The 27,156-nt window shown below is 39.6% G+C and overlaps 2 protein-coding genes across 2 annotated transcripts in view; both read left to right on the forward strand.

Annotated features, from left to right (window-relative positions):
• The window catches only part of ubl3a (ubiquitin-like 3a), a 29,274-nt gene extending 14,127 nt beyond the window's left edge, over positions 1–15,147 (forward strand). Inside the window, exons 2-5 of the mRNA XM_046410308.1 lie at positions 8,943–9,051; positions 11,038–11,124; positions 12,252–12,329; positions 13,310–15,147. Coding sequence (XP_046266264.1) covers positions 8,943–9,051; positions 11,038–11,124; positions 12,252–12,329; positions 13,310–13,362 — 327 coding nt within the window. The 3' untranslated portion in view covers positions 13,363–15,147. The remainder of the gene's footprint in view (positions 1–8,942; positions 9,052–11,037; positions 11,125–12,251; positions 12,330–13,309) is intronic.
• Positions 15,148–25,803: 10,656 nt separating this feature from the next.
• LOC124070778 (olfactory receptor 1-like) lies at positions 25,804–26,938 on the forward strand. The gene has a single exon (XM_046410998.1). It carries the CDS (start codon positions 25,804–25,806, stop codon positions 26,794–26,796), a length of 993 nt encoding a protein of 330 aa, XP_046266954.1. The 3' UTR covers positions 26,797–26,938.
• The last annotated feature ends 218 nt before the right edge of the window (positions 26,939–27,156 follow it).

Here is a 27,156-nt window from a genome sequence, read left to right on the forward strand (position 1 = left end):
AATCCTCTTTCGGTCCCCCTGTCCATTCCCTCTCGCTCTCTCATTTCCTCCCTCTGCCCCACGGGCTCGTCTCCAAACGTGTCAGCGTGTCCTTTGTCCTCCTATAGTGTCAGGCCTTGTCATCACTATCATGGCGTCTGTACGGCATCATCACTTTAGCCTTTATGCATGATACAAGACTTTGCAAATCTGTTTCTGTTGGTCAATTCCGCTTGTTCTTTGTTTGTTCAAGCTTTCATGTGCTTTCATGTTGCTCTGTGTTTGCCTGTTTTGTGTTTCATTTCTCTCTCTGAAAGTATTTATTGGACTTTTGTTTTCTCTGATGAGATGAGGACAGCACAGCCTGCCCGAGCTGAGGTCTGTTGTGAAGCTTTTAGTGGAAATATGCAAGTGAAACTCATCATCACCATCATCTTTTCCTGCTAAGTGACATTCTCTCTCACTTTCCCACGTTCACTCTCATTTTCTCTCATTTATAAAGTGCCTTTACTCCTTGTGTTGACTCTGTAAAGATGCAGAAAACCACTGTAAGTAGCGGAAGTGTCAGAGCTTGTATTGTGCACCGTTTATGTCATTGTTTTTTTTAATTGACTGTGTGTACATGTGTTTAACAGCAAAATGAGGATGTTGTGGTGTTGAAGGGTATGAGAATGGTATCAAACTGATCTCCCAGAACAGTTCCTTCAATGCTGTTGTTATAGCTGTGAATGAGTAAACGCCCTGACATCCAAACACAGTCGTATACACACTGCATCCCATCAGTGTGTGGGTTGCCAGTGGGTAGTGCAGTAATTTGAGTTTTTGGCACCGCTCACATTTAGCATGTTAATTCATTTGCCCCTGAGGTTTTAAAACAGCCATTTTGAAGGATTAAGAACAAGATACAGAGTTGAGGAAGTGGCAGGAAGCAGCCACACATGCGACGTAAACCTGCGTCAACCTCTTCTGACAGCTGAGCCGATGGGAAGAACGTGTGATCAAAGGCACCTACCTGGCTTCTGTCAGGAGAGAAGGAATGCAGCCCTGTGTGTGTGTGTGTGTGTGTGTGTGCGTGTGCGTGTGCGTGTGCGTGTGCGCGTGTGTAAATGAGTGAATGAGTGAAACGAAGCAAGATTTCGGTGAAGACACCAGAAGGGGAGATGACAGCATGAAAAGGAGCTCTACCTGTTTGTGGAGAGAGGAGAAGCAGCTGATGGATTAAAGGGTTATCTCTTTGTAAATGGGGAGAAGGGAGTAATGAAGAGGGAGGTCAGAGAGCTGTCAGGTACAGTGCCGGCTTGAAAGCAGGAAACAGCTGATCGTGCTCATGACGGGAAGGAGGGGGAGTGAAAAGAGGAGCAGAGTCTTTTTGAATGACAGTACAAAAGGAAAAGGACTTCAAGAGAGATATGAGGTGTGAGGGAGCAACTAAGTAGTGAGACAACTGGAAGGAGATGGGAGTTTTGTTGCTCATTTTCTCCTGGAACCAAAACCCTGCAGCAGTGGGATAATGACGTTCATAGATGCAAGCCCAACACTTTGAGAAAACTAAAGGGTCAATGTTCAAGTCGTAAAAAGAAGACATTAATCCTCAATGACAAATAGTGACTTTTCCCCTGATAATTATTGCATAGATTATATATTTGCAGAGGCGCTGCAAGTGGAGGGCTACTTTGCTTTGTGCAATTAAACTGCCACAGGATGTTTGATGCTATTGTAAAGGACAGAAACCTTAATTTAACAAGGCTATTAGAACTGCAATGTAGCCATTAGCTGCCTCTGCCACAGGAAGTTTGTATGATGTGCCAGAAAGTGCATCTGACAAAGGTCTGTGGTGTTGGCTCTTACAGTCTCTCAAAGTACATGCTCTCTTTAATTATTAATGGTCGGGTTCAACAGGAAGAAGGAGTGTGTGTATGTCCACTGAACGGACTGACCACTTTATACACAGACACAGAAAATAAGGCTCTTTTAGGATTTGAGCTCAGTCCAGCAGAGTCACATGTGTGACTTCAAAGGTTTCATAGTTAACCACCTAAATATGACAACCTCATTATTATGCTGATGTGGCAGACGTGTTGGCAACAGCTGCTTATTTAGACACCCAGCAGTCACAGAGCAACACTTATTTATCATTTATTTGGAAATGAATGGCGAGAGCAAGTGCGGTATTCACTCTCTTTTAGCACCATTTGTCATCTCTACTAACTGCTGAGGGAAATATCTGACTGAATGAACCACATCGGTAAAGTGGGCCAGCTAAACACTGATCTGAAACTCTGTATGAAGCCAAGAGGAACTGCAGACTCAGGTGACAGTTCTCACTACGAGCGACTCCCATTGTCACATTGTTTTCACTTTTGAGACAGTATTAATATAAACAATACCGCAGCCACTTTAAGCCTTTACATTGCACTGCACAAAATATATATGTAAGTTAAGATAAGACTTTATTCATCCCCAAGGAGAAATTTGGCTGTTACAGCAGCCAGCAAGACAGTCCAAAAAGTACAGAAAAGGTATTAAAAAAAAATAGATGTAATGACATGTGACAGTGTGTTTGCAGGAAATGTAACACAGCAGCAATGCCAAAGCAAGTGGGTTGCAACAAGGGATGGGTAAGCTTTGGGGTTACCTGTTCCTGTTCCTGTTTTTTTGTTGTTTTTTTTTTAACCAAAGCAAAACAAAAATTGGTGGCTTTGCTCAATCCATAGATTTGTTGAACCTTAAGAGAACTAAAAGAGCAACTCCTTTGGAAAGAAATAAATTTAAATCGAACTTGCTATATGTATGTTCCCCTAGAGTAATATTAACATGACTGTTGTGCTCAAAAGTCAAGTCAAGAATTCCTCAGGCTCTAAAGATAAAAGTAAAACACTGTGTAGAGTTAAATGATTGCTGCCAGTGTGATACTTAGAGATAAGGGCATATTATTGTACTGTAGTGATTATTCAGGCATGGCTGCTGTGCCTGAATGACTGCAGCAGAAAAGCTAGCCTAGGGTGCTCATTTGCATTTTCTTTTGCAGACACACACACTCAAAAAACACAGCACAGTGTCTTATTTGCTGTTTAAGAAAAGACCAGTTGTCCACTTGTTAAACACATGATCAAACGTAATCATTCGCAAATTAAAGCTGATATTTCACGCTTCGGCCCTGTCGTGTTGTAAAAGGAACTGTGAAACTCTGTTGAAACTGTTGGGCTGATTTATTAACTGCTGGCGCAAAGATCAGATGACTTAGATCAGATTAGAAAATATTTAATCTTAACTACACTGAAGCATGAGGGGAAAAATCTGCTCAACCCCAGATGTGAATATGATACTGACTATAGACTGCACTGTAATACGGTAACATGGTGATAACTTAAAAGCCTTGCAAAAAGTCCCAGAGTACCTCTAAAGACCAATTTGTGTTGTTATATTATTATGATGAATTATTACATGAGTGCTGCCTGAAAGGAGTACCACACGGCGTATATACATAAAAACAGAAAAATCCAACGGGACACAACAGCACAGATGACTAAGTAGCTCGCTGGTTAGCACAAGTGTTGGCATGGCAACCAGCAGAGCATGTCTATAGGTGTTGGAATAAATCTTGACCGGTCACATTGCTGAGACGCTGCAGCTTTTTCTTTTTGTTTAACAAGCAAAATGGCAGTTTGTCCCAAGGTGAAGAACATTTGGCGAACAGGAGCTTTGCTTCCTCTGTCAGACTCCTGTTGAGAGGATTGTTGCTCTGCCTGTTTCTGTCGGCTTGTTTGACTTGCCGTGTGTTCTGTATACAGTATAACCCTAACCATAAGGAATACCTCACTTGTTGTTGTACTCTTGCAGTATTTGTTTAAAATCATCTTTCCTCCATCTGTCACCTGTTTTCTCTCTCTTTCATGCAAATGACAGGTATCAGGTGTTTTCCATGAGGTGTGTGTTTTGTACTACAAGCTGTTGGTAAAAGAGGTCAGAACATGACACATTAGTCATTGTAGATAAGTGCTCATAAAGTTAATAATAAACACTGGGTCAAGGTCCTACTGTTTATTTCTACAAGATTGCTGTAGTGGAAAGATCTGTTGTATCCCTATATTGTAGCACATCATAGTGTGGCAGATGTGTCTTGAGACCAAAGATATTTTTAGGTAGTGTATAAACTCATCCTAAATTTGCTTTTAGTTCAAATAAATTCCCTTTTAAGAAAGCACAGAGTATGGCAGCACATAAAGAAATTAGTGTTAATACATAAGCATGGACGAGAGTGTCCATGGACTTAAACTGGTTAATTCTAATTCCCGGAAGATCTTGAAAGAAACAGGCACAAGTTCTTGTTGAAGTAATTCAAGACAAATATGTTTCTTTATGAAGTTCCCTTAAAGTTGCCTTGAAACTTCAAGTGAACCTTCATTGCTTTTATTTTGAAGATATCACCTCCTCATACCTCCTCTGCATTTAATGTGGCGCATTTCTGCTCCTTCCAACCAATGAAAATAGCCAGTTATGTCGTGTAATGGACGTTGAAGATGGCACTTTTGTGAGGAAAGATAATAATGAAAGCAGCAAATTAAGTTTGAGAAAGTACCTAAAAACAAATTGCAATAATACAGTACCCCAAACACCGTTAGACACACATACTCACAGAGATTACACATCCTCGCCTCAGGCTTTTGTTTCTCGTATCACACTATCATCAGTCAGACGCTGTTGCATAACTGCTGTGTCTTTGTGCACACAAAGGAAGGAACTCACAAAAACAAAGCAAAAAAAATAAACCCCTCTTCTATTTCTAAACTAATTCTAAACTCAAAATGAGGCTATTTGACGAATGATCAAAGTTTATTTTTCTGTTCACTTTGGTAACATTTAAACAAGTTAAGCTGCTGCTTCTGATGCACTCATTCGGCCCGCTGTTCAAGTCATATACAGTCATTCTCCAAAAACGCCCTTTTCAGCTTGTTTTTAATTAAAGAAAACAATGGCTCCATGATAGAATTTGTGTTTTAATGGAGGCTAATAATTGCAGTAACCCTTTATGTGTTTGTAAAATCACTAAGAGCTTGGCAAAGCTGTTTTATTGACTAAGTTTTGACTAATTAAAAAATGGGACGAGAGTTTCTCAGGCTGCTGTTTTCCTTCTTTTCCTTTCAGTTTGTTCACAGTTTGTCCAATAAGCTTCAGCACAGCCAGTTAATATGTCCTTTTTTTGTAACCATTAATCATAATTTAAATTTGTTGACAGCCCGAAAGCAGCACCAGAAAGCAAAGTGCCTACTAATTATCATCAGTAAAATCAGTGACTGATAATTCATGTTGGGTTTGCATTCTCACAGCACTGTGTTGCTACATTCTTGAGTTTACAGTCAATTATTTTTTTTTCCAAATTTAATGGGCAATTCAAAGCAGACTGACTTCTACATCCAGATGGCTTCTTTTAAAAAGACCCCAGTTGGGCTAATCACCCTCCTCCCTAAATCCATTCATACAGTTAGGAATCCACACTGACAGCAGCGGCTAACCTTACTGTGTAGCCTACATATAAAGCTGCTCTAATATATTCCCACAGGAAGGCTTTCCACTCTGTAATTTGTTGACTGCTGCAGAGGGTCTGAAAAGCAGCAATACTCTTTAATGCACTTATAAACACAGGCACACATAAACACAGACACACACACACACACTGCTGCCCTGAGAAAGAGTTGAGAGTGGCAGGCAGGAAGGAATAATTATACATGGCATTGAATTTTCTGCTTTCCACCATGTGCAAACAGTGTTTTGCCAAGAAGGGTTTGCTTACTTCACATGTTTACACCATGGCACTACTTGGCAGCAGGGTCGCATTATTGTAACGTGTCTGAATGTCTCGTCTGCAGTGGGGGCTTGACAAGCAGGGAGCTCTGTGTCCGGTTTCACACACAAGTAGCCTTATTTTATTGTTCAGAAGTTTCAGCATTTCTGTACCATAACTTTCAAAAACATACTCAAATCCGGGGAGTATAATACTCACTATGGTGCTTCTTCCAGTTCTCTACAAGCTCCGCAAACTAATGAAGCCTTCATACAGCTGATTTCTGTTATCTCGAGCTCAGACTGGGACTGGTTGTAGGCGAGGGCATGCTGTTTGTATGCATGAGTAACTGACTTTTAGCATGCAGATATGTGCATATACTTTATTTTTATGCATGAATGTATGAAGCACTGATCTCCCTGTACCTGGAGCTGTTATATTTGTTACAGAGAATAAATGGTAATCAGATATACTTTCCTGAGCTGGCTGTGAAACCTCATTACCCGCCCCTCTGTGGAGGAGAGTCCAGGGGGAAGGCATGATGACCCTCAGGAAGAGAGGGGGGAAAGGGCATTGCTGAAGTTAATAAATAAATATATATATATATATATATATATATATAAATATATATATATATATATAAATATATATAAAAAGAAAATGGACAGCAAAATCTCACTTGTAGAGATACAGATAAGTGACAAATTAAAAGAAAAATCTAATATATATTGTTGTATAAGGTGATAAGGCTCTCCGTGAGATACCAGAGCAGCTTCAGTGTGACTTGATACTGATCCTGCATGTGCCTAAACTCTGCTGGAGGTTTGACCAGCCGTTCTTTCCCCTGGTATTGTGCTTTGATGATGCTGGTGGTGAGATATCACGCCTATGTAGGCCATAATATATAATCTCTGGCTAATTTTGATTCTCATCAGGCCATTCAATGACCTTCATACCTCCTATGGAAGCATCTGCATCTGTTATGTATCTTTATGTTTAGGGTTTTCTTCTGATGAACGCAAACAGAGAGAGAGAGAGAGAGCAGAGATACATGGAAAGGTCGAGAGAAGCAAATAAGGACATTATCAGTTGTGTGAGCTGATGATAAGAGGAGAAAGGCTGAGGTTACCCTGTTTAATTGAAGCCAGCTCAGTGTGTCTTGCTATTCTGGCCTTGTACATTCCTCCAGTGTACACTGTGCAGTTGGTGAGATTGAAAGAGGGAGAGAGAGAGAGAGAGAACATGAGGGAGAGAGAGGCTGGTGCAAGGAGAGGAAGACAATATGATGTGACACAGTGGCAAATGGGCAAGAGAGTGCTGTGTGTGTGTGTGTGGGGCGGGGGGGGCTATGCTATCTTGTAGGTATTATCAGGTTAAGCCACCCACTAGTGGCTGTCACCATGGTGACACCATGGTAACTACCAGGTGTTCAACTAGGAAGGAGTACGACCTTGCTTATGTAAAAGAGGGCTTCCTCTGTGTGTTTTTTCCTCATTATTTCTGCTTTCATCTGTCTCATTCAGAGTCATTATCATATATGTATATATAATATGTATGCATGTATTCAGCCAGCCACCCATCAACATTCTGCCATTTCTTGTTTTGATGTGTACGTCTTCTGTAAGGCTGAAACTGTGCCTTGTGTATCACAACAGGAAACAGCAGTTTACTGTTGCGGTTCTTTATTATTTCAGTTTGGATTAAAAGTGCACATATATACTGTATGAAGGAATGTTCTGGTGACTCTTTTTGCCTGGCTACGTGCGGTGTGATTTTATTCTAATCTGCATATCTACTAAAAAACAAAAATAGAAGCTCAAAACTATCAGGTTCATCTCTTCCCTTAGCAGCAGCTTTATTTGTGCATATATATGAGCTGTACGTTTATGGGGTCAGTGTTAAGGTCAAAGTGCGTGTGCATTACTTTGTATGTATGTGTGTGTGTATGTCTCTTCTGCACTTAAACCTATAAGCTGATTTAATAACATGCTGCTTATGGAGATATCTGTTTCAGTCTTTTGGTGTTAGCTCTGTTACATCACCGTAGCCGGCTCAGTGCGCAAGTATGTGTGTATACGTGTGTATGTGTGTGAGTCTGTCAACAGAGTGGGTTTCGATAGGGCTAACAGACGCTCAGCACATGGAAACACACCGGGAACGATGACACACACGTGCTTGTGCCACACGAACACTAAAGGCAAAACACACAAACACCGTAAGCAAAGGCAAACGCACACACTCACAGCATAGACCTTTGCTCTGGCTCTTAAAGGCATACTGTGCTACAGCTAAACACACAACATGCCAGTTAAAAAGTAAAAAAGTGTGTGGCGACCTTTGATCAAGTCGTTGTTCATTGTTTAATCGCAGTATTTCAAAATGAAGAATGGTCCTGATGACGGGTTGTAGATCCCAGCATCCAGAGGTGCTGTTCAGTAGCTGACTCTGACCTCTGTGTTAAGAGGATAAAGGAAAGAGGTCCACTGTGAACAAGATTCTCACACTGTTAGTCATTCATTAGTATATTTGGCTCTCAGCACTGCTGACTGGGCTAAGCTATTCAGGAAAGGTTGCACATTTTAGCAGCCTTTACTATTCCAAAACCTGCTAATTGTTTAGTTTCTGTGGGCTGTTTTACACTATGACAGCCAAGTTTGGTTGTGTTTAAATAACAAAGTCATAGTCTGATTCAGTAATAATAACAATCTTAACAGAAAAATGTAATAATAGAAATTAATGCTAGACCTGCAAGCCAGAGGGTTTCAATTGTACATTTCTATCCAGGAATGCAATTTGCCCAGTGCCTTTAATAAAGTATATGTTCAGTCAAATATACTCAGGGTTTCGTCTCCAGTTAAAGGATTAAAGGAAAGTGAAACATGCCACTATGTGACAGAATTGGGAACCACAGACAAAGAAACAGTGAAAAAGAAGAGAAGTGAAGAGGAAGTTGGAGAGACAGATGAGAGTCGATCCTGCGGATGGACGCTCCTCAGGGTCCTCATATCCTTCTCCTGTTTCCTATTAAACTACTTAAAGCTACACCTGTGTGCTTCCTGATGTGACTGCGTTGAATGTTACATATGTGACAGTGGTTTGTGTTATGTTCCACTTGATCCACACAATAATGCCTCTCATTTACAGTTCTAATGTACGCATTTCGTTTTTGTGTGTGTTGCAGATAAACCTGCGGCTTATTTTAGTCAGCGGGAAGACAAAAGAATTCCTCTTTTCGCCCAACGACTCGGCAGCAGACATTGCTAAACACGTCTATGACAACTGGCCGATGGGTGAGTAACTCCTTTTGGTTATGTCAGTTGTTGTTACACAAGTAAATACAGATCACTCAGACATTGACTTTATTGTCGACTGTTGTCACTATTATTTCTTGAACCCATGGGGAACCACAGCATTACCCATCTCTGAAATGCTACGAAGCTTTTTTGCCTTTTCTATCTGATTGTTTTGGTGTGAGCACCAAACTCATTTTTGGAGCTGCCTCCCAAACATGTTGTAGTAGCATTGAAGTCTTGTGAAGACTGCAAATCAGTGACATGGTAGAAGTGATGGGAGTGAGTTACCGCTCAGCTCTGGTTGATCATCAACTCTGTACCATCGTCAGTGTACTATTCAAATAAAATGTTGCTTGTTTCATTTTTGTTTTTTTTATCTTTTTTGCAATTGACGTATACATTTACCAAGTAAAGCACTTAAGATATTCTCTACAGTAGCTGTGCAGATTATATTTGCTTTATTCAGGTGTACCTCAGGCAGAAAGCCAACACCTGACCTCACCTGATGCTTTGTTTAGATTTTAAACATTTTCCACTGTGTATGAAGAGTTGCATTTCATGATTGACCAGTACATCTGTTTCACATTAACTGCTAAATGTGAACAGTTAGCAGATTTTGTTATGGTGGATTTGGATATATTTACTGGGACATTGGTGTTATTTTGTAATAAATCACGTTATTGCAAAGCACAGCTGCAGTGTGTTTGCCTGAACAGTAATTGCTAACAATTTAGCTGCTAATGCCTTTGGAAACCAGATGACATGACTTACTTTGGTTATTTTCTATAACAAAAGTAAAGGCAGCTGAGGAGCTATGCTGTGTACCAAGAGAGCTGAGATCACATTCAGACACCACCAAATACTTGCATGTAGGTCTGTATGGTAGTGTGGGAATGTGCCATTCTTTGGTGTAGGGTAATTAGGGGTGCACTCCTTTCAGCCTGATTATCATTGCATACAGGAATGTGGGATCACAGAACAGCCATCCTCCCTATAACACACCCTCTCACTAACTAATTTGATACTGCTGACCGTACCCCACCTTCAGATTTGAAGGTGGGGTACGGTCTGAGTGTAGCTTTTTCTCACGGTACCGTGAGCGTAGTGCGCTAAGAGAAGCCCGCAGTGCCTGAAAATCTATAAATTATACCGAGAGGTTGAGATTCTCACTGACAAGAGGAGTTTTTCTTTCAGTCCTGTCCGTTTTGGAAGCACCCTGTGTTCTTCCCAGACAACAGATCTGAACCCTGTGAGACCCAGAGCAGGCACTCAGTCAGCACCAACACCCTCTGCCTTAGCTGGAGACAAACATCTGGTGGCCAGACTCGGCTGCTGTGCAACTCTCCCCGTTGTTTTCTCCCTCTTTATTTAATGCCTTCACTTTTTGTCTTCAGCTCTTCCCAAGCCACACCTTGTCTTCTTCTGCTTTGGATCTTTCTCACATTCTGTAGTGTATCCCACAAAACCCACATATGATGCATTCTGCATGTAATGATCTCAAATAAAGGCCCTAAATGTCTTAAAATATCCTCAGTGCAGTTGTTGGTGGTCCTTTTTTTCCCCACCAGTCCACGACTGATTTCTTTTCATTGCACAGTATACAGAGAAATTGTGTTGACTCAGACCAGCAGTCGGTCAAAATTCAAAGCTTAGGCAGAGCCACCTTAACAATTAACAATTCCTTGGGTCACTTTCTAAATTTCTAGGGACCTTTCAGGGGCATTGTTCAGAAACTGACTTTGTTTATTGTGGGTTGAGAAGAAAATTCAATCTCAGGTAGCAGTGAAAAGGTTATGAAATGTTGCTGTTAAACCTGTGTGTTCTTTGTTTATAGATTATGATGATGAGGAAAAAAATTTCAAGAACGAACTTTCAGTATGCATTAGGGAGAAACCGAAAAAGACATAAGCTTGTCATTTCCAAGTTCATGTTTTTTAACTCTTTAACTCTATTTCTGTCTGCCTCTGCCCTTCTTTCTTTCAGACTGGGAGGAAGAGCAGGTCAGCAGTCCTAACATCCTGAGGCTGATCTACCAGGGCCGTTTTCTACACGGCAACGTAACACTAGGAGGTGAGAAAACACAGAAAGTGCACCTCCCGCTCATAGACATACACACAAAATCACAGCAGTGTGTTGCTGGAAAGTTCTTTGCTGTTCTCATCCCTTTCCTGAGCTGCAGAACAGAGGTACCTCAGTGCTCTGGACAAGCCTGCTTTGACGGAGAGAGTGGGAGGAGAGAGGAAATACAGAAAAAGAGGGGAAAGAGACTGGTCAGGAAAGGGGCAAGGCTGGCGTTAGAGTAGACCTCAAGCAGCACAGTGAAGAGACAGAAGGGGCTGGCGTGAAAATGAATGCCAGACAAAGACGGCGTCTGCTCTTGAGGCAGCCTATTTCGCTCTGGCTTTTAGGCTTTTATATCTACTTAACCCAATTTTGATTTGACTGTTGTTTTGTGTGGTTATGGCTGTCCCTAACCCTTTTACTCTTATCCCATTACAGCCATCTATCTGATAAGTCCCTTATCATTGGTTTAACATGTTTGCATGCCGACACAGAATCCTCTTAAAGTTTGGCTAACAACTCCCAGCGGTTTTGAAAAGCAACATAGACAACGCACATGCGCGTGAAAGCACACGACACGATAGAAAAACAGTTTGAGGGATTGGTGTTTTTAAGTCCAGCAGCTTTTAAGTTGTTTTTTTTTTCCCTCAAATATCACAGTAAGACCAGTGCTACTTGCTATATTACAAAGCATACACTAGTTAGATTAGAATGGATTTCACTTATCCTCCTGGCAACCTTTGATTTCCATTAGTTTTGTTGTAAAAATCAACTGAACAGCTTTAGATTGGCAGTCAAACACAGGGAACACCATATGTTCGACTCATGTCTGAGCTTCATCTTTGTGTGGTAGTGGAGTTAGGAAGGAAGATGGTTAAAATCACTGATAACCATATTTGCCATTATGTTACTCTGCAACAAACTGTGCACAGTTATATTTCATGATGTTTCTTACATGTAGTTTGTAGCGTCTTTCTCTTTTGCAGCTCAGATGAAGCTCAACTCTTTCCAGTGTAGCATAACTTGTACTCCACAGGTTGAAGATGATACTGGTCAGCAGTGACTTTGCAAATACAGATAAGCTGTAGCTCTCAATAACCTTTACACCCGCTGTGTCTGTCTCTGTCTCTCAATAGCTCTCAAACTGCCCTTGGGGAAGACCACAGTGATGCATTTAGTTGCCAGAGAAACTTTGCCTGAGCCAAATTCCCAAGGTAACCAGCTCTCCGACTCCCTCCTTTTCCTTTCAGTAGGCCTTTCACAAGCTCAACAACTTTAAACGTTGCTGCTCGCAGCCGTTATTTATCTCCACACATGGCTTCTGTTTTAGGAACAGCCACTGGCCCAAATAATTGGTTCCCTTAAGTGTATCCCCATGATACAGCACATTGTGTGGAATATACAGCCAATATAAATCATATTAAGTGACAGGTCTCTTTTTTTTGTGACTGTGTAGTGTAGGTTTTAGCCTACAGCAAAGGAAAATCACCAGTGCCAAAATGATAAGAAATGAGAATAAAGATAGCAGTTCAAATCCTCTCTGAATGTGTGAAATAGCTATTTCAACTTGTTGAACAAGCAGAGCATAAACTTAAATTTGACATCTTGACTTTCTGCAGTCGGCTCGTCTCTCATCCACTTAGTTTTTCACATGTGGCTGGTGCTGTATAAGCCAGCTAAGCTGCATCATATTGACTGGGACTGAATGTTCTGCTGTAAAGCTAATGGGAGAGAGGACTTCCTGTGATTTCTCATAAAATAAAAGCAGTTTTATATCTGATGAAAATCATAAAAATGCTAACTTAAAGGTCAGATTGTATGATCTTGCCTCTTGGACATTTAATTCCACTTAACATCAGACATTAGAGAGTTAATCATCGGCATTCAGACCAGAAGCATTATTTGTGCTTGCTTTTGTGGCGAGCCGTAACTAATCCATAAGTACCTATGAGTTTGAGAGGATGCAAGGCCACTCAGATATTCAATCAATGTATGCTTAACATTTCATCAGCACAGGAGAGGGTCAGACAATGTGGTAACTAACTACTGAAATTATCATAAGTCGTTGTTGCATTTAAGAACTGCAGATTAGAGCTAATAATGTGCACATACCGCCAAGTTCAATTTTAGTTTTCATATGTTTGAGTGTAAATTGCTGCAGTGAATGTGTGCATGTGTGTGTGTGTTTTCCCAGGTCAGAGAAACAGAGAGAAGACTGGGGAGAGTAACTGCTGTGTCATTCTGTAAATACACAACTCCAATGCCGGCCCTCCATCCTCATTCGTTTTCACCTTCAGCATTCTGGATCTAAAAAGCTTGTCCCATGTCCTGAAGCTTGTCCACGATGCATTCAAACACACAAACACACACACACACACACATCTCTTTTTCTCTTTCTTTGCTTTCCCGCCTCTCTCACACACTCACACATACACAGAAAGACAGCAGGCTCAGGCTGATCCAGGAGTTGAGCAGGGAAATTGTTTAACGATAGAGTTGATTCCTTTGTTGTATTTGATTTGTTGTTATAACTGAAAATTTGAGCAAGGAACTGGATTTGCATGTTTTTTTCTTCTTCTTTCTTAATGCACACCTTTTTAAGCCTTCTGCCGCACACACACGCGTACACACACACACACACACTAGACATAAACACCTTGTCTATCAGTACTCAGCCGGTTGGTTAAAAGTCAGTTTCTAACTGGCTCTTCGTTGAAACTGGTTGTCATAGTGATGCAGTGCCCAAGTTTGTACATGTGGCCTTGTTTTCTCATAGACTGCAGAGAATTTTAACCACTAACAACTCATCAACATGACAACACACACTCTCCTTATGACACCCCATGTACACATCCAACCATATGTGCTTGTGTGATCTCCCTCCATGCAGCAGACGAAGCTTAGATGTGCCTGATCAGAGAACTCAAACCAGGACACACACACACACACCACACCTACATTTGTGTCCTTTTTACTGCCCTCCTCTTCATGTGCCCTTAAAGGTCGCAAAAGAGAAATTATTCAGAGCGAATACATCCTTCTCTTTCAGTCGTCGTATTTTAGCCAAACAAAGCCTGACAAACAAACAAATAGACAAACAGCCAGTGTTGGTGGTCTTGTTTCGGTTATTTGTTTGTTCATGACATTTGTGACTGTGTTTTGACAGTCCATGCATATTGCTGACCAACCAGTGTTGTGATTTAATAAAACGTCATGTCAGTTTTCTTCCTTCCCTGATGCGCCGTCCCTCTCGCCGAGGAAACGCTCTTCATACTCCTTTTTTTTAAATTTTATTTTATTTTTTTTTAAAACCAGTGTTGTGAAGGATCTCTCATGACAATTACTGTCCAAGCAGGGAAATCAACTCGGAATGAAAATGTTCCTCATTTGTCTTAATTCGCTTCTTATTCTCTCCTTAATTCCCTATACGCATTAATTAATCCATTTTGCACAGCTGAAGCATGTGCTCCTTCATCAGACTAATAAAAATGTATAAAAAGTTTTATTGTTTTATTTTATATTTTTCCAATGGAAGCAATGTTCCAAACTAAGGTAACGTGTAGAATATATTTAATAAGAATCTTATATAGAACATGATGACTCTAGATCTTGTTGATATACAGTATATTGGTGTTTAGTCTATGATTGTGTATACGGTTAGCTTCTAGCCAGTTCACAGTCACTCGCTGACGATGTGTTGTGCTTAACAGCAGCAAAAGCTCCCTAATCATCAACAGACTATTTTTATTTTCTTTCTTCTGTGCTCTTTTATTATTATTTTTTTCATTTGTTTATAATTTAATGTAATCCTTTTTTTCTTTGTGTTTTATTTTTGCTTTAAAGAATCGCTTTGTAACTAGGTCTTAACAAAAAAAAAAAAAAAAAGATATTGTTTATATTGATCAGGGTTCAAATCTGTACAGAGATAAACGTTTTCAAACTGATTGTAAATAGCACTAATGCTCCCTCTATACCCCTCCAAACTTCAAAATGGAATACATCTGTAATCTAAATAAAGGTTATTGAAGTGCACTGCCTTTTGTCTTGTCTTATTGCAAATGTTTCGTGACTCAGCAAGTGTCCTGGCCGGTGAAACTGGTCTCGATAGTCTGTTGGGAAATTCTTGAGAGTTAGTTGCATTAAAATTTCCACCCACATAAAACACAGTTAGAGGTATTTCATGATGTAGTCAACACAGCTCATTTGAAGTACTTGGAAAGCGGTATTACCACAATGTAAAAATATTCTACCACAAGTAGAAGTACACTGTGGTCAATAAAATGCACCAAAAGTATCAAAAGTTAAGTGCTCCCTCTTTTGTAGGGTTTATATTGGATTAACTGGGGCAGCCGTGGCCTAGAGGTTGGAGAAGCGGCTTGTGATCGGAGGATCGCTGGTTCGATTCCCCCACCAGACGGGCAGGAAAAATTTGGGTGTGGTGGAGTGATTAATGTGAAAAATGCCCCCCCAATTTGCTCTCCAGGTGCTTGATGCAGCCCACTGCTCCTGTGTGTTTCACTGCATGCAATTTGCTGGGTGTTGCTTGTGTGTGTTCAACTAAGGATGGGTCAAAAGCAGAAGACAAATTCAGTGTGTGTATGTAAAAATATGCTCCCAATAAAGTGATTCTTAATTCTTGATGCATACTGAACGTGGCGAATTAGATTAATTATTGATTTTGGTTCTCCACTCATAGGAACTTGGGAACTGTTAGCTGCTGGGAGGCTTTAACAGAGTTGTGGTAAAATGTAAGAAGGTACCTGCTGAAGTAATGCTTATATGCATGCATATTAGAAGTACTAGCAACGGATGCTTTTCAAACTAAGACTTCACATACAAAACATGGCGTGATTGTACAAAACGCAATGTATTACCGAAGATTAATGGCTCCCATCTCTCTTCAGCTTGTGACCTCTTCCTAAAAAGCAATGCCTGGTTGTGGCCTCTTGTCACATTTCTTGTTAGCAGTTCCACCAGATTTTAACCTCTAAACTTCTTTGACTGTTTCATTTGAACAAATGTTCAAAGACCAAAGAGGTTCAATCTTCCAGTATTTCACAAAGAAGGTAAAAATTTGTCCAAAAAAAAAAAGAAAGAATACATCTGTGTTGCATTTGTTTTCCTTCTTTCTGACACATTAATCATCTCAAGACCTCTGAGATTTATCTTATGACCCTTAGGAAGGTAAATCTTTCTAATGTTTGTTTCTAATATTAAGAATCTGATAATGTTACAATAATATAATGCAAACAGGGATCTCTTTTTTTCCCCTGCAGAACAAGTACTTTTACTTTTACTTTGCTGATACTTCTGGACCTCTTCTTGAGGACTTCTGTTTGAGTAAAGGATCTCAGTGCTTTGTCCACCGCTGTATTAAATTATCATGTGTTATGTGTGATATGTTCATCTGTAAAGCAGATAAATACAGTGGATGAAAAAAGTACATTTCCAGCTAGATTGTGGTGGAGTAAAAGTCAAAAGTGTACCTAAGCACTTCAGTAAATATACTTAGTTACATTCAAGCACTGCAGGAATGTATTTTATTGTGAGTCGACAGACAAAAGATTCAACCAGACTTACATGTAAGAGACTGAGCTATGGATCGTCCAAGACAAACCGGAAAGGGGATATTTGTCACTTTCCACTCACTCAACATTCGACCTGACGAGGTCTTAACGCAATGAACCATAAAACTAAATGGCAGCATTTCTCTGTGACAACATTGTGATGACTTTAAGTCCAGTTTGCACAACCGTCACTGGACCAAAGTGCAGCAGGAAGAACAGTAACATGGTGTGCAGTTCAGCCCTGCCATTCTGAAAGCAGTTTTTCCTCACGTACTTCCTTATTACACACGGAACAAACGGGTCATTAAATTACTGAAGGGACAGTTCAGATTAAATAAATCAAACATCGCAGTCTTTGAATATCACTGTGACGAGAGAGCACGGTGTGAGGAGAGTTCTGATTTGCTGAGAAACTGTTTTATTAAAAGATGATGAGTGCACTTCTTTTGCCTTCAGTGTGGTTGTTTTTCCTCTCCTCCTCCCTGTTTTCATCCCTCCTCCCTGCAGTCATGCTGCGTCTGCACAGTGACTGTAATGTGGGCCAGATATCCAACATGAATACAACTATTCTTCTCTTATTTACGCGCACACACAGAACAGTCTGTGTGCGCACGGAGAAGGTTGTGGTTACAGTAGTACCAAAATGGTACATTATGTTGTTGTGACATTAAACCACTCAGTATTGCTTTTGCTTGGCCTTTCAACACACCCCAGTCTCTTCTGTCTACACACAAATTCCAAAGGCGGTGTGAGTAAACATTTTTGCAATGTCATTTAAATACATGTGACATTTACAACAGCGACATTTCATTAAATTGCCAGGCTGTAAGCAGATATGATTTCATGCTAACTTTTGGCCAAAACAACAGGGTATAAAATGAATAGGGCTGTGTATGAGGAACCCCCCTTTCATAAAGCTGCTTTCACACATTCATTACTTATGTTTGGATGGATTACATAGGCAGAAATATAATTATAGGGTAACAGCCACCAAACATTAGAATAACAGCTTAGCAAGAGGTGATTTTCTTTGCTTGGTGTGCCAGCCATCTCACACCACAGTAAGGTTTGAGGATGCTGCCATCTTCTGGAAGAAAAGCTGCATAACCAGAGCTATACCAGTGCTACAAATGCGCACAGGAAGGTGTTTTGGGTAAAACCTTCCATCAAATGGCATTTGTTGTACTAAGTGGATGTTTTTTTTTTTATTTTATTTTTACTTTATGGTGGATTGAAAGTAAACACTTTACTGTCTACTTTTAAAGCCACCTGCCACCAAAGCTACATATTACTTTTGTCCTTTAAGTTTGAAGTTAAATCATTCTTGTGTTGTGCAGTCTTCTTGTGTTTGAGGCTTCAGTTTCTCATTTGATTAAGGTTGCTCTTTTTTATGTAATTTCCTCTTAAGGCAGATCAGTCAAACCTTTGTACTTCAAATATGTTACACTGACTTATTTACTTACTGCATCCGGAAAATATTCACACCGCTTCACTTTTTGCATGTTTTGTTATGTTAGTCTTATTCCAAAATGGATTAAATGGATTTTCCCCCCTCAAAATTCTACACAAAATACCTCATAATGACAAAGTGAAACAATTTTGCTCGAATTTTTTGCAAATTAAAAATTAAAAAAACAAAAATATAACATACATATGTATTCACACCCTGTGATCAATACTTTGTTGAAGCCCCTTTGGCAGCAATTACAGCCTCAAATCTTTTTGAGTATGATCCTATAAGCTTGGCACACTTATTTTTGGGCAGGTTCTCTCACTCTTTAATGCAGAACCTCTCAAGCTCCATCAGTTTGGATGGGGAGCGTCGGTGCATATCCATTTTCAAATCTCTCCAGAGACCCTCAATAGGGTTCAAGTCTGGGCTCTGGCTGGGCCCCTCAAGGGCTTTCATATGCATTTTACTGAGGAGTGGCTTCCTTCTGGCTGTTCTACCACACAGGCCTAACTAGTGGAGTGTTGCAGAAATGGTTGTCCTTCTTGAAGGTTCTACCCTCTCCACAGAGCAACACTGGAGCCCTGTCAGAGTCATATTGGGTTGTTGGTCACCTCTCTGACTAAGGCCCTTCTATCCTGATAACTCAGTTTAGCTGGGCAGCCAGCTCTAGGAAGAGTCCTGGTGATTCCAAACTTCTTCCACTTAGGGATTATGGAGGCCACTGTGATCTTTGGGATCTTTAATGCGGCAGAAATCTTTCTGTTCCCTTCCCCAGATCTGTGCCTCGAAACAATCTCAGAGGTCTACAGACGATTCCTTTGACTTCATGGCTTGGTTTGTGCTCTGACATGCACTGTCAACTGTGAGGGCTTATATGGACAGGTGTGTGCCTTTCCAAATCATGCCCAATCAACTGAACTTACCACAGGTGGACTCAGCTCAAGTTGTAGAAACCTCTGAAAGATGGAAACAGGATGCACCTGAGCTCAATGGAGCTCAAAGTGTCATGGCAAAGGGGTCGCTTTTTCATTATGAGGTATTTTGTGTCGAATTTTGAGGGAAAAAAAATGAATTTAATCTATTTTGGAATGAACACAAGGAACATAACAAAATGTGGAAAAAGCAAAGCGGTGAGAATACTTTCCAGATGCACTGTAACTCACCGGAAAAGATGATGATTTAGATTTTTTTTGGATAGGATAAGATATAGGATAGGATAAGAAGTTTTTTTCTTGATTCTTGTGCCAAATTCCACACACATTTGTTAAAACTAATAAAATAATATTTGGGTTAAGTGAATAAGCATAATGTGAATGTAGAGTCGTCTATATGCCATAATAATGCTGATTTTACTTTGGGTGAGTAAAACTTCAGGACTTAAAGTCCGTCCATAAACTCAGCTTGAAGTTGTGTCACCCATTATTTAGAGTTTCTTAAATTCAGTCTCAATTCAGTAGAGAAAGGACAAACAGCTGTAATATTTTGTGTTTTGACATCCAAAGGTCACGAATATAGAGATTTTGTTTTTAAAGCATTTCTCTTCTCCCTTTTCTCTCTGAATAGGAGGAGTATAAATCTACTTCCTGCTGTTGCTGGTTCTGACAGAGTGGATTAGATGTCTGCAGCTTCTCTGTGTGTGTGCTTTGATGTAGAAGAGGATGGAGGTATTGTTCGTCTCTCACACAAGCCACAAACTTACACAATATATCGCCCAAAAAACGGATTACAGATTCTTCCTACCGTATTGCACATCGCAACAATTGGATTTTTAACAAGAGAACTTCTAGAGAAACTGGCTGTTTTTTGTTAGCGCATTTGTTAACATTTCAACACAATAAATTGACACAAGTAAATGCAAAATAGGTTTCTACTAAATGAGGACAGAAAGAGGAAAATACTTTTACAAACATACACAAACTTAGTCTTTGGTTTTCCCTCCACAGCCCTGATTCCAATAAGGTGAAAAACACCACTGAAAACAGAATGCAATGATGACCAAATTCTTTTCAAGTCATTCAATTATTCACTGAATATGCTACAACAACGAGATATTTAATGTTGATATTTAAACTGATCAGCTTTATTTCTTTGGAAAATATTTATTCATTCTGAATTTGATGCTTGCAACACATTACAGGCTTACAGAGAGATTTTGTATGTGATGTGTGGATACGGGGTTCATACAAGTACTTGAATAAAACCGAGAGGTAAAAATACTGATAAACTATTTAATAAAATATTCTACTATTTACTGGAGCTTTGCAAGTTAAGGACAGAAAATGTGTTGGTTTTCCTGAGAGGCCTTTCCATAGGCTGCCTCCCAAATTGGCACCCGGCCATCAACACTGTGAGAACCCCTGCTGTAAGGCATTAGCGCGATGACCACTTAGTATCTGCCATTCTGTCAAATATTTTGGAACCATCTCAGTTCAAACAATACTCATACTGCTGCGACTTTAAACTTCTCAAAAACATGATTCAGGGCCGTACAGAAAAAAACATCGAACTTATAATGTCATAATAGTGTATGATGTCATTAAGGTGTATAACATAAAATTCCTTAGCACCAAATTCACCTGTTTGCAGGTAAGGCAGATAAATGTCCCCCGAGGTCCAGTAAAGAAAGGGTTGACGTACCAATCTATCCGCCGTGGCGTCTCCATCTCACTTCCACATTAAATTGCCATGTTGTCCAGTGAAATTACTAATAAAAAGCCCTAATGACACAAGCTTTCGACCCTCTCAAAGTCATACGAGTTGGCCTGCAAACAGCAGCTTTCTACAAGTTGTCATTCTTAACCTGACAGAAGTTTGTTAATGTGGCCCAGTTTGACTATTGAAAGTGTGGAAATGAAATTACTAATACACAATGTATGCATTTTGCATCACGTGATGGGACCGCACAGAATGTTTGAAAGGGTTCTCGGTGTGAGCACCAACATTGTGAGTGAACGAACAAGCTGAACAGTGTGTTAATTGTTTCTTTTCTTCCTGATTGTTATTTTATTATTGTGAGGCTTTAAAAAAAATCACTGCTTTTCCTCTGTCTATGTTGGCAAATCCTTGAAATGTTTTTCCTCTTTGCCCACTGGGAACTCTTCATATGTGAAATGATAAATAAAGGAGTTCTCCTGTGGGTAAGGTTTTTTAATTTATTAAGAAGTACTCATGTTAATGGCAACATGGCGTCACTGTGAGGCATCCCTTGCACTTGTGTAACTTTGAGCATGCGTTCAGTGAACTTTGTTTTTCTCTAATTTTCCAAAATTTCCCCTCTGGGAAGGGTTAAGTTGAGGATAATCTTATCAGATACCTCAGATGTCCATGGCAGTGTGTCAACATGTGATGAATACAAACTTTATTTTTACAGTATTTTTTTCCTGTTAGAAATTAATTGATCTCCTTTAACACATTTTGCTCCATGCCAACACAGCAAGGTCACAGTGTCACACATTTAATTACTTTATAGAATTTATAGTAGAATGCAAAGGAGCACAAGCTGTCACATTAAGGCAAATTAAAACAAAACAAAACAAAAAAAAAAAACTTCAACAAAAACAAAAGTCCTTGAAAAATAATGAGCAGCACCATTTGGGTGATAAACGTTTGTGTTTGTCTGTGAGCGTGCGTGTGTGATGAGGCTGAACCCTCTCAGGGCCAATTAGTCAGTTTGGTCCTAATAGATGTGAGCAAGACTGTCGTCCTCCGGGAAGCAGGAGAAAAACAGATCAGGTCCCTCCTGAGGGCAAATGAGAAGGTGCGTTGGCCTTGTGGAGGGATTTTTTCGGGGGGATTAGACTTGTTTGTGAGGGTGGAAAGTAAAATCAAGTTAACTTTGTGATTCATGATGGTTGTTTTAGGCCATCTTGTGAAAAAGTAAAGAAAGCCTAGAGATGATAAAGTAACAATGTAAGTACTCAAGAAACCTGAGGTCTAAAGATGAGGATTTCATGTCAAGGGCAAGTTATGTGCAAACGGGATTGTCAGATTTTCACCACATTATTATTATCATGGCCAAAATAATCCACAATAACAACATCATCTTCACCTGTAACTTTGTGTGTTATTAGTATTTCTTTTTGGGGCAAATTAATTACACTTAAAATACAAATGCAGGGAGCTTGAGCGAGAGTCTATAACCATAACTGTACAAAAGCTTCCAACATGAACTGCTGTTCCTATTAGAATCACCATGTTGTTGCACATCTCTTGAAAGGCACACAAAAAGTCATCACGTTGTCAAATTAACAGGTGGTTGGATCCCTCAGGAGGCTAATTTGTCAGCATTTTCTTTTTTGCAGAATGAAGAGTAATGTACTAAACTGTTCCCTGCAGGCCTGAAACCGTATATTCATCCCATCATTTTGTTCTCTTTGTTATTTTTTTCACACGATCTCGCTCTCTGTCTCTGTGGGAGAACTGAAACACCTCAACTATACCCAGGGAGCTAATTTCATTAGTTTTGCGGCAATACGTTAATAGTAAATCCCTAAAGATTATACTCCATGTAATAGTTTTATTTCAGTGGTCTTGTGGCCCTGGAGCTTCAATAGTCTCTTGAGTAAGTTCTCATACTATATTAGGAACAGCACACTGAACCAAATGAAATTAATAAGAACTGCAAATGTACTAGCGCCGCATGGTGTTGCAGTGGTTAGCATTGTGGCCTCACAGCAAGAGGGGTTTGAGTCCGGGTGTGGGCCTTTCTGTGTGGGGTTAGCATGTCCGCATACTTTTCTCCGCATACTTCCTTTGACGTTCCATCTTAAAGATATGCACATTGGGTTAACTGGCTACTCTGCGTTGCTCCAAGGTGTGAGTGTGTGAGCGTGTGTGATTGTCTGTCGTTGTGAGTTGGCCCTCTGAATGACTGATGACCAGTCCAAGATGTAGCCAACCTCTTGCCCTTTGTAAGCTGGCACGGCTAAAGCGGTTATAGAAAATGGATGGATGTGTTTGTACTGAGGATGCACAATTTTGGGTTTTTGCTGATATCTGATGAGCTGAGGTGAACATTTCCAGCTTATTTTGTACGATCGCCGATAAATGCACATACTTTCTAGACTGAATTTTAGATAACATCAGTCCACTCATAGTGGAATTAACATTTTATTACACTTACTCTTATTGTGATGGCCCACTGGCAGAGGCAGATTTAATGTTTTCAAAATACATACATTCACTGGGCAACTACTATAAAAGGGCAAAAGATAAAGGTCTAGTCTGCCTTACCTAAAGAACAAAAAAACATAGACATTGCCTGTTATGTTACCGTTGTCATCACTAGCACAGTACTGGTGTACTGTAATATTTTCTGAAAAATACTATGTTATTCAGGTACCGTTGTTTTCTTCAGGTATTCAGACATACAGTATGAGTTACTCTTTCACCCAGATGCAAATTCAGGCACCAGTCAATTTGGCACAGATTGATTTAATGTGAATAGGTATCAGTATTAGTTAGGTACTAGTAGTACAATAAATAAATAAAAACTTGAAATACTAAGCTGTGGTTCATGCAGCGCAACAACCTGATTATCAACCTGATTAACCTGATTTCACCGTCCCATCGATGTTGAGTGTATTTGTTGTAGTGTTGGCAAAGATTTGTGATGGTGGTGTTCTTTTCAGAGTTTAGTCTCACTAGGTGTTAAAGTTTAATAACACTAGCCTATAGTTTCTCCTGTATTCCTGTTGAGATATATGGAACAGAGCAGAGGAGAGACGTGTTAAGTAAATATAATGTTACTCAAGCTGATGGCGACTTGTTACAGCAGTGTAAGTGCAATAAAAGATTCCCTACTAAATACTAACGACTAAATTGAATGTATTCAATCAATCAAGTTGGCCAGACGTCGACCACCTTGACATTTCTTTCAATTAGTGATATTGCTCATAAATGAGGCACTGAACCCTCCACCAGTGGAACAAAAATGCTAATTATTAGGTTATTGAATGCAAAATACATCCAAATGTTTGCCCTTTTAAAAATAAGATATAAAATAAGTATAACATGTAAGCTTTGTACACTGTACACTGTTTGAACTGTGCCCTCAGTTGATTTCTGCAACTAATGTGAAAACAAAAATCTGTTTTTGGTCATTGTAAACTGATTTAGAATATGAGAATCACAAATCCCTTCTTTGCCTATTGTGTAAAACCCAGTTCAAGGACAGAATTCCAGCTAAGTGTTGACATGGGCAAGTAGAATAAGTATGTTTTTAGGACTGTTTCTAAGTAAGTGTTTTGATTTGATGCTGGCATGTTCTCTCACAATTACTAGTTTCACAAACAAGTAAAACAGTAGTGCAACCAACATGAAAAGTGAAATATGTGAACCAAGTTTTCAACTTTTTTTAAAAAATTAAATAGCAGCTACATACAGTAATTAAGATAGGACAAATAAGTATGTATTCTGTGCTTGCTGTTTATGTCAAAACACTCAAACAAAAGTTTCTAACTTCATGATGCAATATAATTCTTGCTTGTCTTCCAACTTACATAACTTCCACCCCTGACTGACCTGCAGTGTTTACCTGACTGTTTGGGATGTGTCATCATCCTGCTAGAGCAGTGTCGACAAACAGCTCATTAACAGCCTCATTAGGGAGAGCGAGTCAAGTTTTCAACAGGGGAGTAAAGAATGGTTATGAGATAAACTTCTTACTTACGATGACTGCAAGGAGCAAACAATCAGATCAAGTCAAAACAAATCAACTATGATAAAGCCAAAGAAGTTTGCTGACTGTTGAATATACAGTATTCATTGTGTAAGAAACATGGTTAGATACAAGAGCGTGGCCTTTTCTCTGCTGGCTTTGAACATGATCTCAAATACACTTGCACATCAGAAATAGATTCTGAATAGGATGATATGCTTTTGGATGGTAACCAGGACATGAAAGTGTTCTCTTGAGGCTACCATACTGGACACCTTCTTGTCATCCTCCTTCTTATGTTCATTAAAATAACAAAAATAATTAGTAACAGAGCCATGTCAAAACATGTTATAGCTGTTATAGCTGCAAAGCTGTCTATGCATTTAAAATTCAGTGCCATGTTGGTGTAATGGTCAGGTGCCCCAATACTTCTGTCTATCTAGTGTAACTTGCTCTAATATACATAGTCCAGATGACTCAAGGCAACAGTTTTAGCATATGCATCAACTGTATGCGGTCATCACAGATTGTCCAGCTGACCTTTTGACCTTTAAGGTGTGAAGTTCACCTGGAGTTCTTCTGAAAATGGTCGAGTGAGGATGGTGCCCCATGGTGTCTCCCCCCGAAGCCTATTGCTGACTCTTTTTGTATATGCTCTACTGTGTTTTAATGAAGCCAAACGTAATTCTTAAATGATTAATGGCTTAATTGTTGGAATAACTGGAGGAATACCTGATTACTAAAATAATCTACAGCTACAGGCCTTGTAACTTGCATAAATGCAAGTTCATTGGACTGAAAAAGTTTTGTTGTAATTCAAAAGGCTCAAGGGATCGAACACAGGCACACATTTACAGAGGAGGACCATAAAAGAATTAAAGCTCATCAGAGCTTCATCATCAAGGACCCCCCCTCTGTCTATGTGACAGAACACAGTACTGACTCGCAGTATTGTCTTTCCACAACGAACTTTGTGCTTCAGACAGTAAAAACTTGAAGAAAACCTTACAATGGACTTTTTCAACTCTGCTCTTGGGAGAAACATCACTTTTGTGCGTCCTGCATATTTCATAATAAGTGGACTTTCTGGCATACCTCATATCAAGTTTTACTACGTCTTTCTCTTCTTTGTTTATATTGTTTCAGTGCTGGGGAACACAGTTGTGATGGCAGTAATATACCTGGATCATAATCTGAGGACTCCAAAATATATTGCAGTTTTTAACTTAGCGTTTGTGGACCTGTTTGGTAACTCTGCTTTGGTGCCGAAGCTTCTTGACATTTTTTTGTTCAACCATAGCTATGTCGCTTACAACGACTGCCTGACATTCCTATTTTTCTGCTACACCTGCCTCTCAATGCAGGCTCTTAATCTGGTTGCACTTGCCTATGACAGACTGATTGCTATCTCCTCCCCACTACATTATCAAGTGAGGGTGACCAACAGATCGATGCTATCTTTGATTGCATATTTTTGGCTCTTTGTCATTACTGTTACTCTTATTGCAGTTGGCCTTCTAACGAGACTTTCCTTCTGTAACTCTGTGGTTATTAACAGCTATTTCTGTGACCATGGCCAGATATACCGGCTGGCTTGTAATGACAAAACTCCTAATTCTGTAGCTGGTAAGTTATTAACAGGACTTATTCTTTGGCTTCCACTGGTATTTATCTCATTTAGTTATCTATATATTGGTTATGCACTGTCTAAAGTGGCCAAGCTTCAGGAAAGAATGAAGGCCTTAAAAACCTGCACATCTCATCTGTCATTAGTGGCAATATATTTCCTCCCCATATTAATCACATTTACCATGGGGGCAAGTATTCATCCACATGCCAGGATCATAAACTTGTCTCTGACCTCTGTCTTTCCTCCCATGTTGAACCCAATCATTTATGTTCTGCAGACACAAGAAATCAAAGAATCTGTTAAAAAGTTGTTTAAAATCAGAGTGCAAACCAAAATTAAGGCGAAGAAAGCCTCCCACAGTTTAGATTGTTGAGGCAGCAGATGTGTACTTGAGTCTGGTTGAAGAATCTGGTTCCAGTGGAGATAGATCTTCATTGACACAGAGCGTTATTAACTTCACAGCTGTATGTTGTCTCTGTAAAATGTGTACTTGTCCTGTGATTGTGGTCTATAAATATATATATATATAAGGAGAATAAGAAACAAAATGAGAATCCAATTAAAAATGCTGACATTCACATAGGAAATTATACTCGAAAACCTTTTTCAAACCCTTGACATGACACCATATAAACATGGTTAATTTAATGTAAAGTAGATTTAAAAAAGACTTTTTAAATCTGCTTTTTGAAGTAAATTGTCACAATGAGCTGTTCCTGCTTATCAAGCTTTA

The sequence above is a fragment of the Scatophagus argus genome, chromosome 14 (genome assembly GCF_020382885.2).
Source record: "Scatophagus argus isolate fScaArg1 chromosome 14, fScaArg1.pri, whole genome shotgun sequence".
Taxonomy (NCBI): Eukaryota; Metazoa; Chordata; class Actinopteri; family Scatophagidae; genus Scatophagus; species Scatophagus argus.

Bases quoted from the DNA above. Each gene is read 5' to 3' on its own strand.
- LOC124070778 (XM_046410998.1), top strand. From the start codon at position 25,804: ATGGACTTTTTCAACTCTGCTCTTGGGAGAAACATCACTTTTGTGCGT.